Below are 18,688 nucleotides of genomic sequence, written 5' to 3'. Positions count from 1 at the left end.
GAGGTTAGAAAGCAGAATATGATTGCTGCACAATGTAAGCTGTTGAAGAAAGATATATAGATAAAAAGATATATATATATATATATTTTTTTCTTTTTTTTTTTTTAACAAAACGCAGTTGCGTAATATCAGCTCAGCCTTCAACTGCCGAGTTTCTGATTCCAGGGAAGCGGCAAGCCTACTTCCAGCAATAAAATTGCGAGGAAACTACAGAAAAAAAACTCTTGAGAGAGCTCTTATAGAGTCAATCACACAACTGGAAGAGGCCAGTTTTATACTCATTCCACCTACCTGTTCGTGAAAGGCAAAATAGACTGAGGTCTCGGTGCAGTGACTTTTTATTACCTCAGGAGGCAAGATCAAGGACGTCACCATGGAGTCCTCCAATAGTTCCCGGTGGAGGTGAGGTGACCTCCCGCAACATCATTACCCGTCGAAACAAAATTTAAGCAGCATGTCCCAAACGTTACTTTTCCGGCAGGGTAATGAAACCGCCAGTAGAAGCTTTAAAAAAGGCAGTTCCGTCACTTTTAGTGTGTTCCTCACCCATGAATGGTTTTTCTCTCATCCTCACCAAACAACCAAGGTAGGATATATTATATATATATATATATATATATAATATATATATATATATATATATATATATATATATACGTCATATATATATGCAGTGCAAAATAGACCAATGTGTCTAACAATAATAATCAAACCCATGTTCTTCTTGTTGGAGCTAGTTGTATGATTACTAGTCCCACTGTTCTACGGTTGAAGACACATCATGCTTAAATCCAAAAAAGAAAGGGAGATAAGATTGGTTTATTCATAACTGAACTCCTCCGATGCTCCTCTTTTAGTGCTGGTGAGTGGAATTTACTTAGGACTTCATTTTATATCATATGCATGAACAAATACTCTGCATGTAACATATGGTTGGTATATTATATGCGTTTAGTTTTAAGGGTCTGTGTAACAGGGGAGATGTGTGCTGACTTTCTGGCACATGTGTGGTTCTACAGGATGAGGGCAGCAGCCCTATAAGATCCACCTGTCAGTCATGGTGATGACATGGAGAGGTGGGAAAGAGGGTGTGTTGGCTTTCCCTCTCTCTGAGTGACTGAGAGGCAGGGGGATCCTTGGGGGATTGCTCAGTCCATAAGTACTGCGCTTGGCTATGCATTGGGTGGGCCTAACAGGGGATACCCTGTGACACTGGTGGAAGACACCAGTGTAAATAAAGACCAGGCAGGAACGCCAGCAGTTGAAGAGAGGATGAAACAGGCAAGCACATCTTTAACCAAATAAAATAAGAATTAAAATAAATGATTACGTATGATTATTTTTGAGTACCTGTGAGTGTGCCTGTGTATACATGTGGTGGTAACCCTGTAGTCCTGATTACCATTGCAGGTATACAGGCCACAGATGGGCTAAAATAAATAAAAATAGAAAATAAATAAAACTGGTCACCTGTGCGGTGTTTTCCAAATACCAACTTCTGTCTCCTGGGTCAGTGACTATCCCCACCCTTCCACAGGGTCATATCCAGAAGAAGCGATTGTAGGGAGATGTCAAGTTCTATAGACTTTGTGGCAAAGTGAGGCTTGCTTCGTCACTTTGAGACCTTTAACATTGTCTTCTTATGGAAGCAGAGACACTGTACCACAGCAGATAGGGTGTAAACAGGACAGTGCCTGTATATTTATTTACACAAAAATAAAATAAACTCCTCCAAGTAGTGCTAACTAAACTTAGTAAATACTTAACTAATACCAGACAGCTACGCCTTTGACCAGTCACAAAACACATATACTTGTATAAGTATTTAAACACTGTACCTTCATAAAGTTTCCCACACAGGTCTCTTCTCAAGCCTTAGCCTTAACACAGGCCAAGACCAAACATTTTGACCTGCTTTAAATACCTGCCTGCTAAATCCAAGGCAGGTGTGACTCATTCTGGCTTACTCTCTGGGGGACATAGTCCTGCACCAAACCCCTGGACTACATTTTTCCTCCCCTTTCTCTGCCACAACTTACTACTAAAAGGCAAATTCTTCAAATTTTCATATAATAATTTTTGGAATTATTAAAATTATAACCCCTTGTTTTAATAAACTATCAAGCATCACCCTTTTAATCAGGGTTTTAGGTTGCAATGCTGCAACCTAAAATTAGTAACCAGATGCAATCTAGTGACGACTATATGCTTTACATACATGAACAAGCTGTATCTTATATACATGAACAAGCTGTATCTTATATGTGCACTAGCTGAGCCAATAAGCCCATTATACTTTTTCAGTTCTTGTTATTAAGGTATTTGTTTCAGAAATCCACGAAGTGATAACAAAGCAAAACATATTGTTAAATGTCCTGTTAGGTTAATATGATATTACGAAAACAATACTGTTACCGACTATCCACCATCCATATCTAACTCCTTACTTACCATTAATATTACTTTAATGGAAAAGCAAATGCAAATTTAAAGTTGTAATATACTGTAATTTAATAATAAAAAATGTAAAATGATACACAATTAAAACTAATATTTCCCTGTGAGGCGAGAGTGTATTAAATGGAATGTCCAGACAGTAATTTATGTGTACAGAAATAAAATAATTTATTTTTATTCTCTATACACAACAAAATGATTAAATAACAAAAGAAAACAAAATGGTGTGAGGGAAGGAGTGCAGGGGTGAAATCCAAAACAAACCGTGATGACTCGTCTTTAATTGTCTTCGTGGCGACCCATACATAAACAAAAAAAAGACAAAAGAAATGTTAGTGTTTTTTGTTTTAAAAATCCCGCTGCACCAAACCAGTCTCTCCCTCCACCCGTTACTCCTCCTATTTTACTTTCGGACCAACCCCGAACACAGTAGTACGTTCCCTTTAGTATGTAATGTCCCGCCTCTGTAGTCAGTGGAACACCAATCCCCAACTGACAAGTGTCCTTATCCTTCACTTGACTCCAGTGGCTGGAATTTACATACTCGTACTTCCGCCCCTCACCAAGGTGCCGCCCCTCAAAAGATGACTTTTGCCATGGTCACGAGATCTTGGTAAGGGAAGTCCCGAGTTGGTTTGATGCCATCTACTGTCGGGAGGCTGAATCACAGACCGAAAACCCTTTGACTCATCACATATCCCACCCCTCAGAGTGGAGCCAAAGGAACACTCGGAAACCTCTAACCCTTCCCTTTTCCCTCCCTCCCGGGAAAAAAAATCAGCATTTTGATGTAACTTACCCGCACAATACCTTATTTGAAAGGCGAAGGGTTGGAGCGCCAGGTACCACCGCGTAATCCTAGCTAACCACTTTAAAGAAGCGTGATCTGTGATGAGTACAAAAGGTCGTCCCAGAAGATAGTATTTTATTTTAAAGATTCCACTGCCCATTTCACTGCCAGGCATTCTTTCTCCACTACCGAATACCCCTGTTCTCTGGGCAGTAACTTCCGACTGATGTATAGTATCGGGTGTTCTATACCATCTCTCTCCTGGGACAGAACCGCCCCCAGACCAGTCTGCGATGCATCTGTCTGCAGGACGAACTCTCGGCTGAAATCCGGGCTTATTAATGCTGGGGCCTGACTCAAATTAGTTTTAATAGATTCAAAGGCTGTCTGACACTCTGCACTCCACTTAATTTTATTTGGAGCGTTCTTTTTAGTGAGATCAGTGAGAGGGGCGGCTATAGTGGAAAAGTGTGGAATAAAGCGGCGGTAATAACCAGCCAACCCTAACAGTGATCTCACCTGGGTTTTCGTGGTAGGTACCGGTGAATCCAACAAAGCCTGGACTTTTGAAACCAACGGTTTCACTCTACCCTTACCCATTATGAAACCTAAATATTTAGTTTCTTCTTTTCCAATAGCGCACTTTGCCATGTTCGCTGTGAGCCCCGCCCTCCTCAGAGACTGTAAGACGGCTTCTAATCTAGTCAAATGTTCTCTCCAGGAAGAACTATAAATGACTACATCATCGATATACGCAGCTGCATACTCTCGATGAGGTTGTAAAACCCTGTCCATTAGTCTCTGAAAAGTAGCAGGCGCTCCATGAAGTCCGAACGGCATAGTACAAAATTGAAAAAGACCCTCTGGGGTTGAAAATGCCGTTTTCTCACGAGAGGCTTTCGTTAATGGAATTTGCCAATATCCTTTCGTCAGATCCAGAGTTGAAATAAACCGAGCTTGCCCCAGTTTGTCTAAGAGTTCATCTACTCGAGGCATGGGATATGCATCAAACTTGGAGATAGCATTCACCCTCCTAAAATCGATACATAATCGTAGTGACCCATCTGGCTTGTCTATTGGTACTATTGGGCTACACCACTCACTTCGGGAAGGTTCAATTACCCCAAGTTTCAACATACACTCCACCTCCCTTCGAACAGAATCTCTCCGACTCTCTGGAATGCGATACGGTCTCTGTCTAACTCTTAGACCTGGCGGAGTGATAATAGCATGTTCGATCAAATGCGTTCTTCCAGGCACGTTAGAAAACACATCACTGAACATATTAATTAGATTGCTTACCTCTTCACGCTGATCAGGAGTTAATTGTTCCCCCATCGGGACCTCAATTGCTGACTCTGACTCAATTGAGGGTCCAAAATCCTCTCCCTCCTGTACAGGAGATATAAAATGGACTTCCCGTTCTTTCCACGGTTTCAGGAGATTAACATGATAAATTTGACTTTCTTTCCGACGCCCAGGCTGTCGGATCTCATAATTGACTTTACCAATTGCTCGAATAACCTGAAAGGGACCCTGCCATTTAGCAAACAACTTAGATTCCGATGAGGGCAACAATAACAACACTTTATCTCCAGGTCGAAAGTTCCGAATTCTTGCATTTTTATTGTAGCTTTGTTGCTACTTCTGCTGTGCCGCTTTGAGATTGTCATGTGCCAATCGACCGACTAATTCTAAGCGATCGCGTAACTGCAACACGTATTTTACTACATTTTTAGACTCCTTTGACTGTTCTTCCCAGCCTTCTCTTATGAGATCCAAGATACCCCGCGGCTGCCGACCGTACAAGAGCTCAAACGGGGAAAACCCCGTTGAGGATTGTGGTACCTCGCGAACTGCAAAGAGCAAGTAGGGAAGCAGTTTAGCCCAATTGCGTTTTTCTTGATCTACAAAGCGGCGCAACATATTTTTCAAAGTCTGATTAAATCGTTCAACAAGCCCATCCGTTTGAGGATGAAAAACTGAGGTTCTAATTGAACGGATTTTCAATAATTTATATAGTTGCTGAATACAGTCTGACATAAAATTAGTGCCCTGATCAGTGAGAATTTCTTTCGGGATTCCCACCCTAGAGAATATTTTTACCAATTCATTCGCTACAGCTACTGCATTCATAGAGCGTAAGGGAACAGCTTCTGGATATCTCGTTGCGTAGTCCACTACTACTAAAATATACCGATATCCTGACTCTGTTCCCTCCAGAGGGCCTACTAAATCTACACCAATCCTTTCAAACGGTACCCCAATAATTGGAAGTGGAACCAGAGGTGCGGGGCGAACTGACTTAGGGGCAGCTAATTGACATTCAGGACACTCCGATACATACTTCCGCACAAGACCATAAACCCCAGGCCAAAAAAACCGGGCCAGAATTCGTTCCTGAGTCTTTTCAGTTCCCAAATGACCTGAAAATGGAATGTCATGCGCCAATCTCATGACTTCTGACTGAAAAGGCCTAGGAACCAATAACTGTTTTACGAGCTGTCCCGTCCCGGGAGCCCGGGTTATTCTATATAATAAGTGCCCAGATACAGAAAAATGCGGAAATACCACCGGTTGTCCTTCCTGCATATCCTTCCCCTCGATATATCTAACCTGTTTCCAAGCATACTGTAACGTGGGATCATTTTGTTGTTCATATCCCAAGTCAATATCTCGGTCCCAATGGTTAGGTACACAGAGAGGAGTGTCTTTTATTACATGACCTTCCACCTCAGTAACCTCGCAGCCCCGGTTACACTGAATACCTACTCCCTTTCCTTGCCGTTTAAGCGATTGGTTTACTTTTGTGTCAGACCCCTCCCCTTGTCGTCTCAGAGTTCCCTCATATTTTTCCACCCGACGCTCTCTTTTTGTTTTTCTTGGGCGGATTTTAGGGTTAAACAGGTCGGATTGCAACGGAAAAATCTCGCCAATTGTTTTCTCCTGTTGCTTTAATTGTCCCCTGGTAGAAACTAAGACCATTTCCCGACCTAAAATACGATCAAAAAACGGCCAGTCTCTTCCCAGGAGAACAGGGTATGGTAAACATTGCGCTACAGCCACTTTAACGCAAGCTGAATAATCACCTACAATAAGTCTAACTTTAGTGGTGGGATAAACCCGAGTTTCTCCATGAATACAGGAGATAGCCACTTTACCCTGTGGCTCCCAGGCTACCCCATCCAAGAGAGCTTGCCGAATCAATGTTTGTGCACACCCAGAGTCCGCAAATGCGTAAGTACTCTTTCCCCCGACCTGTACTCTTAACTGATAAGGGCCCTCCCGACATTCCCCAGTGTTCCTACCTGTTACTGCTGACCAGGATCTTGTCACCAGGTCCACCTTTATTACTGGACAATTCCTGGCAATGTGTCCAGGCTCATTACATTGGTAGCACACTTGGTTAGGAGGCATCAACGGAGTTAATCTGTCCTGCAGGTTAGGGGGATTCTCTCTCGCCGAGGATGGGGCTAACCTCGACCTCCATGGTCTGAAGGTCTGGTTACCCCCTCTGGGCTTCATTGGTTGGTTGGTCCGAGTTAGTTTAGGGGCAGGAGTGGGGTCTGACCCGGCGCCTTCGTTTGCGTCTTCGTAGGCCTCCGCCAGGAGGATGGCATCCTCGAGAGTGGTAGGTCGATTCCTCTTAATCCACTCTCGATTCCCTGGCGGTAGTATAGACGCAAACTGTTCTATAACTATTTTCTGCACCAGTTCTTGGGGTGTATGTTCTTCTGGCCGCAGCCACCGGGTGCACTGATCTAAAAGATATTGTCCCGCAACCCGGGGCCGCATCCCCTTGGACAGCTGGTATTCCCGAAAACGGCGCCGGTATGTTTCCTCCGTGATCCCGAGGCGTGAGAGAATGGCTTCTTTAACTTTAACATAGTCCCCTGCATTCGTGGCCGTCAGGGCTCGATACGCTGCCTGAGCTTCCCCTGTCAGGCAGGGTGCCAATTTCATGGCCCAGTGTTCCCTAGGCCACTCTGCAGCCTCTGCCACTCTCTCAAAAGTAATCAAGAAAGCCTCGGGATCATCTTCCGAGGTCATCTTCTGAAGATTAGGCTGAGCTGCAAACATCCGGGCAACCGCTCTCTCTGATGTTGATATTGATAGTTTTTCCACCAGCTGTCCAAAGAACTGGGCGAGCTGTTCCTGGTGCCGTGTCTCCCTCTCCTCTCGCTTCTCCTCCTGCTCCCTAAACATTGTCAAAACTGTAGCTGGATCCATTTTCACTTCTGACACCACGTGTGAGGCGAGAGTGTATTAAATGGAATGTCCAGACAGTAATTTATGTGTACAGAAATAAAATAATTTATTTTTATTCTCTATACACAACAAAATGATTAAATAACAAAAGAAAACAAAATGGTGTGAGGGAAGGAGTGCAGGGGTGAAATCCAAAACAAACCGTGATGACTCGTCTTTAATTGTCTTCGTGGCGACCCATACATAAACAAAAAAAAGACAAAAGAAATGTTAGTGTTTTTTGTTTTAAAAATCCCGCTGCACCAAACCAGTCTCTCCCTCCACCCGTTACTCCTCCTATTTTACTTTCGGACCAACCCCGAACACAGTAGTACGTTCCCTTTAGTATGTAATGTCCCGCCTCTGTAGTCAGTGGAACACCAATCCCCAACTGACAAGTGTCCTTATCCTTCACTTGACTCCAGTGGCTGGAATTTACATACTCGTACTTCCGCCCCTCACCAAGGTGCCGCCCCTCAAAAGATGACTTTTGCCATGGTCACGAGATCTTGGTAAGGGAAGTCCCGAGTTGGTTTGATGCCATCTACTGTCGGGAGGCTGAATCACAGACCGAAAACCCTTTGACTCATCACATTCCCTCTTACTTCCAGAAGTGCATTCAAGAAAAACATATTTCATGAGGCAGATATAAATCTCCAAGGAAACTTTTCCAGAAGGTATCCAGTTGTCATAGTAGTTGCTTAGCAGCAAGTGTGAGCTAGTCATGCCACACAGTAATCTGCAGGCTCTTAATATCCTTGAAGCGTTTGTGGAGCTAGTGGGTTAAGAGCTCCAATAATTGACTGAAAATCATGATACATTAAAACACAGGTCTGGGTTAAATCAGTGCTTCCCAACATTTACAAATTGCACCACCAGCACAACAATCATGATTGCACCAAACATAATATTTTTTTATCTTTATAAAATTATCATGTTTACCATGTAGAGTACGGCAGACATATGGACAGACAGGCAGACAGACATGATCTGCATTTTGAATGACCTTAAAAATATGTGTAAAATTGCAAAAGGTAAATATTGTATTTCTATCTGTTGTATATTTTTTAAAACTTTTTTTTAATCCGTTTGTTTGTAGTTGGTCTTGATCACATACTTGCGCAACGTCATTTTGTCATTTTAATAACAACAATTCTGCTTACTCTTCCTTTGTCCCTTTTTCATGATATATCCAAGCTGAGAAAGGTAACTCATTGCACTAACTGTATACTTTCAAACTCTAAATGTGAGGTTTTTATGTTGAATATAATGTCTGTAAAAGACAAACGTTTAGTGCAGCGGTCTTCACTAAGAATTTGTGGAGGGATACATTAGTTACCAACAAAACCTCAGGACCATGGGGTAAATCTGTTATTACCTTTATTTTCACAGGTTTTACAGACTATCACAGAAACCACAGGCTAATTTAGATCATGAGATTAATTGTATATGCTTGTTAAATACAAATCTGGAATATACACTATATATATATATATATATATATATATATATATATATATATATATATATATATATATATATATATATATATATATATATATATATATATATATATATATATATATATATATATATATATATATATATATATATATATATATATATATATAAAATGTGTGTGTGTGTGTCTTTAACAAATTGTATGGAAAGCTTGTTTTCTTTTTGTAGGTTTCTTTTTTGTCTCTCATGCTAACAGTTGTGATTCTTTTGACTGTGATTATAAGAGCAGCTACACTTGGACCACAAATGTAAGTATAGAATCTACAGCTCTAGGTAATATATACAATACTAAGAGTAAATATATAATAATACCCAGGGTAGGTTCCAGGAGCAGAGTCCAGGGTTCAGTCAAGCGTAGCTGGAACATGCTCCTGGCAGTTGCTGATCTTGGCTGTGGAATTGTCTGAGGATGATTTGAGTTCCCAGGCTGGGCACATGCCTAGAAGTATCAGTGGCTCTTGGACCATTTAACTCTGTAAACAGCATTGGGAAGGAAATTAACTATGCAGAAAAATCATATACTCAATTAGCGCTGGGTGGTATTTGAACTTACATTTTCGATGGTAATGTAATTTTACCGCATTTAAGAACAACACACAGAGTGATACTGATATCATACGGAAATGCATTAGTGTGGTTTGATGACTGGAAACAGTGGGCAAACCACATGACTCTAAAAGAAAAAGAAAAACATGACAAAAACACTCATCTGTTTTTAAGTGTAGAGCACAAAATTATAAAGCAAAATTCCAATACAAATCAAGTTCAGACCACTTAAAAATAATTAATTGCTGGTAGAAAATATGCTGCACCCCCACCCCCCTCACCACCCAATTGGTTACACATAACTGTTAGTTTCTGGCTCTGAACATGACTTCCGGTATATGTCTCATCATGCACATACTGTAGTTTAAAAAAAAAAAACTGGTGCAGATGTAGATTCTGAAGTGCATAGATGTGACAGATAATAGGCCTGGTTTTCATCACTGGGTTAATTGCCCATGTCATACATTGACTATGGAGTGGGAAATCTGGCTGTAGAGACAGGCCACTGTGTGTATAGGCTGTGAAATAGACTGAAAACAAACCATTGATTTTGCACACCATTAAACACCATTGCATTGCTTTAAAAAGTGTTTCAGGTACCAATATCTTTCTAAAAAAAAGAATTTGCATTTATGTATTGCTATGTCTAAAGGAAAGTTTAATAAAAGATAAGTCTCAGAATATTCTGGTAACTATGGAAACATCACCTAGGACGTGTGGGTGGTACGAGGTACAGCAGAAATGATGAGACAATGAAATATGAGAAAACAATTCTGTTTTGATAATAAAGAAGCCATTGCCCTTGCATTATTTAATATATACAGGTACAATTATGCACTGATTTTTTATTTTTGCAGAGATTGTACACTGAAATAGGATAAACAAATGCAATTTCAATAGACGTGATCCAGTTTATGCTTTAAATTTGAATACAGATGTTTTCCCCAGATTTTTCCAGCTATGAAGCTCTGAATTAAGCCTTTTGGGCTTCTTGACCTTTCTTTAGCATACCCACTACATATTTTCATGGTAGGTGACTAAAGCTTGCAAAACAAAGAAAGAATTGCTTTAAATACCAAAATATCCCTTGTTTAATTACTGAATTGTTTTTCTTAGCCCCAGCAAAGATGAAGCATGGACATTTGCCCAGCCAAATGCAATTCAGGCAATCAGAGTTATGTCCTTTGATGAGTCTTTTAATGGCATATCCCCTATTGACTTAATAACAAAATGAGTTCAAACAGTATTTTAACCTGTATTTTAAAGGCTTTGGCATAAGCAAGCTTGTAAAATAGAAACTTTTTTTTGTTTGTTTTTATAAATATTTATAATAATAACTCTCTTTCAGAGAATAAAAACAACCTCCTGATTCTAGCAGCTTTTTAATAAGAATGCCAGATAGCTGAGAAATAATGAGTGTTGTTATTATTACAGCTTTTTGATCTATGGCTCTCTGGAAAAATGCACAATAAGTAACTGGTCTCGTGTTACTAATATGTCAGTCTTACTTGCTGCATTTGTCAGTTTAATCTTTGCTGAAAGTGGATATTCTACTTTTAATGGTTACTGACAAGTTAAACATGTATTTTTCATTAACAAAACAATTATTTTGTATAAAGGACAAAGGCTAATTTGACAAACTCAAGTAATCTTAGTTTTGCCACCCATAGGCCCCAGTATTTCGTAGAATAAATGATTCAGAAGCATATATGAGACATAAAAGTGTTCATTGTGTTAACAGTGGACTTTGATGAAAACAAGAAAGAAATACAGAGCTTTCTTGATATTTTGTCATTCGATAATTCAGTAACTTTTTGAGTAAGTAGGATAGTAAAATAACAGGTAGCGTTGAATTGTTGTTTACTAATATTCAAACCAGTTAAAAGCATGTTTGAATAATATATTACACTCAATTTAACATATTACTGCAACCCTTATGGTTATCGTCAGTGCACAGTTATTGGAAACATACTATGGCAGTGTTATTGATTTTTTATCTGTTTATATTTTTCATGACATATTTGAAAATTATTGCAAAAATGATGATCTGGCAACATTTGGAAGTCTCTGCTATGGAATCAGCATAATTCTGACTTTTCCTATTGAATGTTTTGTGACAAGAGAGTTACTGTATGTATCTTATGTATCTTTCTTAATGTTAATTATATATATATATATATATATATATATATATATATATATATATATATATATATATATATATATATATATATTTCTAAAGTGGAAAATACAACATTCGCATGAGATTCAAAAGCATAGTATGTAATATTTTAAATGACATATTTATCTTTGGGCTCTTGATTGTAGAAATTCAATTTGATTCACAGGTGGTATCCAATGTGTTTTCTAACCGGACCCTTACAGCTGGATTTCACATAGCTGTGACAGTGGCTATTAAAGCAGTGTCTACAGCCGTATCATTGATCTATGACTGCCTAGGCATTGTTTTAGTTAAATGTAAGTACAGTATGCTTATGTTATAAAATAATTATAAAATAATTCATATCCTGCATGTAGTGTTTCTTAATTTCTTAATGATAACATAACTCTATGATGCTTCACGGATTTGGCTGCATTTGTACTGATGTGTTTAAATGGAAGTTAAAATGACAGAAATAATATATTTTAAATTATTCAAGTACTTATAAACAATGAAACTTTAAATGTATATATGTATAAGGTCACATGTGTATATTATACAATATTATTTTATCTTCAGAGGCACAAACCAATTAAGCTAGCTTTTGTGTCTTCAGAGGGTGTTGTGAGCTTGCTATCTAAAGCTCTCTGATGAAAACTGGTACCATGGAGATAACCTTATTTCATGCTTGATTCTCATTGCTGATGTATCTTTGATGACAGTTGGTTTTGTCATGGCTGTCTTGAACCCCCAAGAATGTTCACATGGAAAATAAATATCGCATGTCCTCAAACTCCTCTTTTAGTAACATCACATTTCCCACTAATATAACACTAGTCCTTAATGCTAGCATTTTTTTAAATATGGTGTGCCCTTCTAAGCTGAATACAACTGGGTATTGAATATATATTTAAAAGGTCACTACTCGGATCACATTTACTGAAAGTGATCTGCTTTAATCTTTTTCTGGGACAGAGGATGTTAAAGATCTTGTGCAGTTAATTTATGGCCACCTGCACTTGAGCAAACATAACCTTAAAATGCCACACTCTTTTTAGTTAAGCATTCTGATTCAGATAGTGCTTATTTATTAAGCATAAGTCTTTGAATAGTAATTGTATACTGCCTTACATTTCATGTCACTTGTAGATTGCACTTCAATTGCAGTATTTATTTTCCAGTTTAGCAATTTTAACCTTTATAAAGTTGCCAGGAATCCAATGTGTTCACTGTAGACATCTTTTAAACAGTTTGCCTCTTTAGTTTTAAGTAATCAATGTTGTTCTTGAAGGAAAACGGCTGTGGTATTGGGTCTTTAGGGGAATGGTAATATACCAAAGTATCATTAAGCTTCATGTTAGAAATCTCTTGGTTTCACTGATGTATTATTTGTATTATTAATTGGAGGTATGTGAAAGTTCTGTTCATCACTGCTCATATTAATACGTAGTGTAAGTCAAGCTGAATGTATGCAATAAGGCAGTGTGACAGAGAAAAAATGATTATTGGAGATACATCTCCCTCCCAACCTGTGAGGGCGCTGTATACAGGAAACGGAGTGGCCAGACAATTCATCCCTAGGGTTAGGCAGGAGTTGGTCATCTAGAAAGGGGGTGGAGCTCCGGTACATTAAATCATCCACCCGGAAGGGAAACGATGTGGCAATCGCGGACTGGAAGAGCTGTTGCACTCGTTAACCAATAGACGGCACAAAAGGGGACAGAGCGAGGTATTCTGTTCCTTTGTAATGGTTAAACGTGAACTGGAAGGGGAAACCTGTGTTGTTATTGTGAGTGTTTTGTTTGTTTCTTGTCCTGTCTGAAAATACTGTTATTATTTAGATGGCTGAAATACGATCCGGAGCTGTCGCCAAAGGCCAACACTAAACCCTGACAACAGTTCACCTTGTTTGCACAATGAACTGCATTTGCACTGCGAGCACTTGGATTTAAAAAAAAACAAAAAAACATTGCACCTGGATTATCATTGTCTGTGTGTTTATTGATCACTGCTGTACACCTGCACCTGCACACTGGTAATCACTTTGCCACAGGCAGGTAATTGTTCTTTGAACATTGTGTGCTTGCCTTTTTCCTGTCTTTTGGTTATCTAGTGTTTGACAGACCAGTAAATATGCATATGTATCCACTGGTAAAGGTTCAATTTTGGCACTTTCAGCAATGTAATACCATTGTTTTATTGTATCTTTTAAGGTTATTTTTTCTTTCTCCCAATTAAACAATAAACTACTTACATGCAATGGTTATTTTAAGTATTACCTTAAGAACTACAAGTTGCACGTCAAACATATTTCGTATACATAACCGTGCATCAATTACATAATGTGTGTTGATACCTATTATTTACAATTATGTAGTATTTTGCTGATTTGACACTCTTGAGTCTTCCTAAAACTCTGACCATAACTACAGAATAGAGTACAAGGATATCTTCAGATTGGGAAAAATGCTGTCCCCAAGTAACTTCAATGTGATATGTACAGTAGTTACAGCTGTTATATGACAAGTGGCCTTTTCAAGTCCTGGATTTGTTTAAGTTAGCTATGTAATGCTTTTTTAGAAACAACACATGTTAATGATAATTAAATTTAATTTGATTTAATTAACAAAAACAGTTAAAACTTTGCAAAAATGTGACTTAAAGGGTTTAGTTTAATGAACAATAATGTCTATTATATTCTGTTTAGTATGATCTCCTATTAAAATCAGATTCACAAATAGGGCATGGAAATCCAATGCTCTTGCACAATACTCTTTCCTACCAGATAAAAACTATATACCACTTATATCATTCAGTGCCACCTGCTGGATTCTTAACACACTACTTCACCTAACTGTCATCGAAATTAGGGGCATTTGTTTTGAGTAGTTAATTAGGAACCACATGTTTTACCTTTTCTGGTGTGAGTCCTGCAGTGTGTTACTAATACCAGTTTCGTAATTCCTGCCCTTTAACATAAAATGGTGCCCAGTTAAGCATATGTGTGCAAATGCTGTACATGCTGTTGAAGGCCAAAGAATAATATCATAAAGAATAATACAGAAAACTGGAAATCCCAGGAAGGCATTCAATATATGAATAAGTATCTGCCCTTAGTTGTCCTTACTACAGTACTATTGTACTGTTTAGCTCCTCAGCCTTGGCAGGTCAAAGGAAGTTTGAGCCCTCTTTTGCACTGTGCCATGCACACACCACAAAACAATACTGAATTATCATTTTTAATGCGTGAAGTCTGGGTTGGGGGTATTACTGTAAGTGCAAAACGAACGAGCCATGCCTTTTTCTAGGTCATTTAATAATAATTGCTTCTCAAAAGAGGTGTTGGGCATAGTGGTAAAAAAACAACTAACCAATGGGTTCTATTATGGTAACAAAAACAAAGGCATTTGAAAAAGTAATTTATAATCCGTGCAATACAAGGAATTCAGAACAACATGGTGTAATAAACATGGTCAGAATAATTCATTAGGATTAATGCATCTCCTGGAATCGCTTCATAGCTTCCCATAAGTGCTCCTTTGTTTCAAACTCCCATCTCTAGACAGAAAACCCTGAAGAGTAGCAGGAAAAACAAATGATTCCAGATAGGAAATTCCTCATAGAGGTTGCTTGGAATTAGGTGGCTCTGGGACATCATGTCTTATTTCTAGGAATGTACACGTAATGTCTTGAATTTGAATGATAAAGGTTTGTTTCAAATCGAGTTTAGAGTTGTATTTATTTATTTATTTATTTTGCAGCAGGTATATGTACTAATAGCTGTAAATGTTGTTGGTAGTTTAAATTACATTTTTAAGAAGTACCTGTTTAATCTATTACTTTAGTCTGTCAATAGCTGGTGCTACTAACAAAGAATAAACTCAGGAAATAATAATGACCACTGCTGAATTTGTAACATGATTTTCCAGAAGAGGGCACCTGAAGCATAAGAGCTACGTCAGCCCCTGAATGAAATTGAAGTAAACATTTGTTCACACATAACCTCAGCTTCTGTAAACTTTAGACAGCTGTCTTTTACAAACAGAAAAATGTTCTATGACATTTACAATCATTCTAAATGGTTATTATTGCAATTACTGAAATACTCAAATACATTGTTTGTTTGTTTGTTTGTTTGTTGTTAAGTTTAAAATTATTTGACCTGAATTCAGAAGCTGATCTTTGATTCTAGCTGCTAGACAGCAACATAAGTAACACAGACTGGATCAGTCAAATTATCATTGTTATTGCAGAAACATATTCCCAATTGTGTTAGAGAACCATTCATACACAGCATCTGTACACTAGGCAGCTAATATTAAATAACCATCTGGATTTCCTGCTTCTTGTTTTTAAAAGGCAAACAGCTGAAGTATACCTGAAGACTGGGAAATGTAAATGGACGAGGAAGGTCACCTCTGGTTTGTTTCCTCTGTTGCTAAGGAGATACTGTGAAACGGGGATCTTAATAAGAGCAACAGTTTCAAAGGTGTTTTTGTTAGGTTTCATTTATCTATTTATTTTTAAAAAGCCACATTTATGGTACCAATTCTAATTTGAACTAATAGAAATTAGTTGAATTAAATTAAATTATGTATGTGTTCATTGTGTGTTGTATTATCATTTTTTTTTTTTTTTCAAAAGCAGGGGGGGTCACAGTCGACACATTATATATATATATATATATATATATATATATATATATATATATATATATATATATATATATATATAGTACCAGTCAAAAGTTTGAGTACACCTGGTTGAAACCATGTTTTTCGTGATTATGCTTTTAACTGTATAAACTTGTCTATAAACACTTAATATTTCATTATATGATACGTGTACTTATACAAGCTGATAATCATAAGTGAATTGAATTCAAAAATTTTATTTTTAAATGAAAATGTAAATCTTGTCAATTTCAGTGAAGTGGTCACCCAAAGCAAGGGGATTTCAGTCAGAAGCCCAAGTCAGTTAAAAGTCTGAAATGTGTATAACACTGGCCTAAGTATAAAAGTGTCTTTGTTAGATGTTCTCTGAGTTAACTAGCATGTTACCTAATTAACCTTTTGTCACCAATTATTGTTAACAGGTGAGGGTCCATGATTACTATAAATATAGGTAGCAAAGGCACAAGTGCGTCATTCCTGAATGTAAGGGAGCAGAAAATGACAAAATACGCTCTGTATTGGAAAAGAAAAAAGACAGTCTGTAATTACTTTAAGAAATTAAGGTCAATCTTTAAGACAAATCGCAAGAACTTTGCAAGTGTCTGTAACAGCTGTGGCCAAGTCCATCAAAATATTTGAAGAAACTGGCACTCATGAGGATCAAACAAGGTCAGGCAGTCCAAGGGTGACCTCAGATTCAGAGAACAAGTTCATTTGAGTCACAAGTCTGCGAAACCAGCGATTAACTGCCCCTGAAGTACAAGCTCAGCTAAATGCTACTAGAAGTACAGATGTTTCAACATCAACTGTTCAGAGGAGATTGCGTGCAGCTGGCCTAACTGGAAGAATTGCTGCAAAGAAACCATTGTAAAGAGTGCGGAATAAGAGGAAGAGACTTGCCTGGGCCAAAAAATACAGAAACTGGACGCTTGAGGAGTGGAAGTCGGTCTTATGTGCTGATGAGTCAAAATTTGAAATATTTCGGTCCAACCACCGAGTATTTTTAAGACATAGAGCAGGTGAGCGAATGAATCCTGCATGTGTGGTTCCCATTGTCAAACATGGAGGAGGCAGTGTCATGGTCTGGGGTTGCTTTGCTGTTGAAAATGTTGGTGATCTTTACCAAGTCCATGGCAAGCTGAACCAGCATGGCTATCATAGCATACTTCAGAGGCATGCCATTCCATCAGGATTACGGCTAGTTAGGCAGTCCTTCATTTTTCAGCAAGATAATGACCCGAAACACACCTCAAAGTTGTGCAAGAACTATCTGGCGAAGAAGGAAAGTGAAGGACAAGTCAATCTAATGACCTGGCCTGCCCAGTCTCCAGACCTCAGTCCCATAGAATTTGTATGGGACGAACTGGACAGAAGAGTCAAAGCAAAGCTACCCACAAGTGCCCTGCATCTCTGGGAAGTGCTGCAGAAGAGCCTGGAATACATGTCTGGTGATTTCCTGCTGAAACTTGTTAACCTTGTGTATGCCTCGTGTTTATGCGTCTGTTATTAAGGCAAAGGGTGGCTGTTTTGAGGAATCCAAGATTTAGAGACAATTTTCAATTTTCTTGAACATTGCTTTGATACTCCTTATGTTTTGTTTCGTATATTGTAACATGTGTTTTCATTCTCAATTATTTACAGAAACGTACACGACCTAAAACATTGTCAATTATGAAAAAAACCTAGTTTCCAGCAAATATACTCAAACTTTTGACTGGTACTATATATATATATATATATATATATATATATTATATATATATATATATATATATAATCTATAATTTTGAACGACGATTAAAACAAATTACTTCTTACTGTGAACAGCCTTGGTAGAAACGCACTGTTTTGTTTTTACATCCTTATATGAAGCCGTATTGTTGTTTTTCTCAAACAGGTTTCCCCTTGTGTATAACCTCCATAGCAACCTAATATATCGTATTTCAAAACAAAAGCTGCTTCTGCCTGGAATAGCCACATGTTACCGTCCAGTGTCCTCCTCAGATCGGAATAAAATTGCAACTGAATGACAAAACAAGTATACGTTTGTAAAAACTGAATGTGCGTAGGGTTAAAAGTTATGTAATATCTGCATTGTGACTGCACCGTATTGAATAGCACGGCAGTGCAATTAAGAACACTTCGCTCACATTAATTTAATCAGCAGCATTTTGTTTATTTTATATATATATATATATGCTTGATTTATATTATATTACCCATGCAGTAATACATATATTGATTTATATAATATGTAATTGGCAGATTGTTATCAACCAACCTGGTCTCAGT

General features: G+C 38.2%; 1 protein-coding gene across 1 annotated transcript; it reads left to right on the top strand.

Moving 5' to 3' along the window:
* Positions 1-373: 373 nt before the first annotated feature.
* On the top strand, positions 374-18,328 carry LOC121323028 (putative sodium-coupled neutral amino acid transporter 11). The gene is made up of 9 exons (XM_041263745.1): positions 374-402; positions 858-862; positions 8,595-8,701; positions 9,185-9,264; positions 10,679-10,753; positions 10,970-11,121; positions 11,560-11,696; positions 11,911-12,040; positions 18,294-18,328. The coding sequence occupies exons 1-9, from the start codon at positions 374-376 to the stop codon at positions 18,326-18,328; spliced, it is 750 nt and encodes a 249-aa protein (XP_041119679.1).
* Positions 18,329-18,688: the final 360 nt, after the last annotated feature.

Source organism: Polyodon spathula, chromosome 11 (assembly GCF_017654505.1).
Source record: "Polyodon spathula isolate WHYD16114869_AA chromosome 11, ASM1765450v1, whole genome shotgun sequence".
NCBI classification, from domain to species: Eukaryota; Metazoa; Chordata; class Actinopteri; order Acipenseriformes; family Polyodontidae; genus Polyodon; species Polyodon spathula.
The sequence above is the reverse complement of the archived record's forward strand: the minus strand, read 5'-3'. Positions and strand labels throughout refer to the sequence as shown.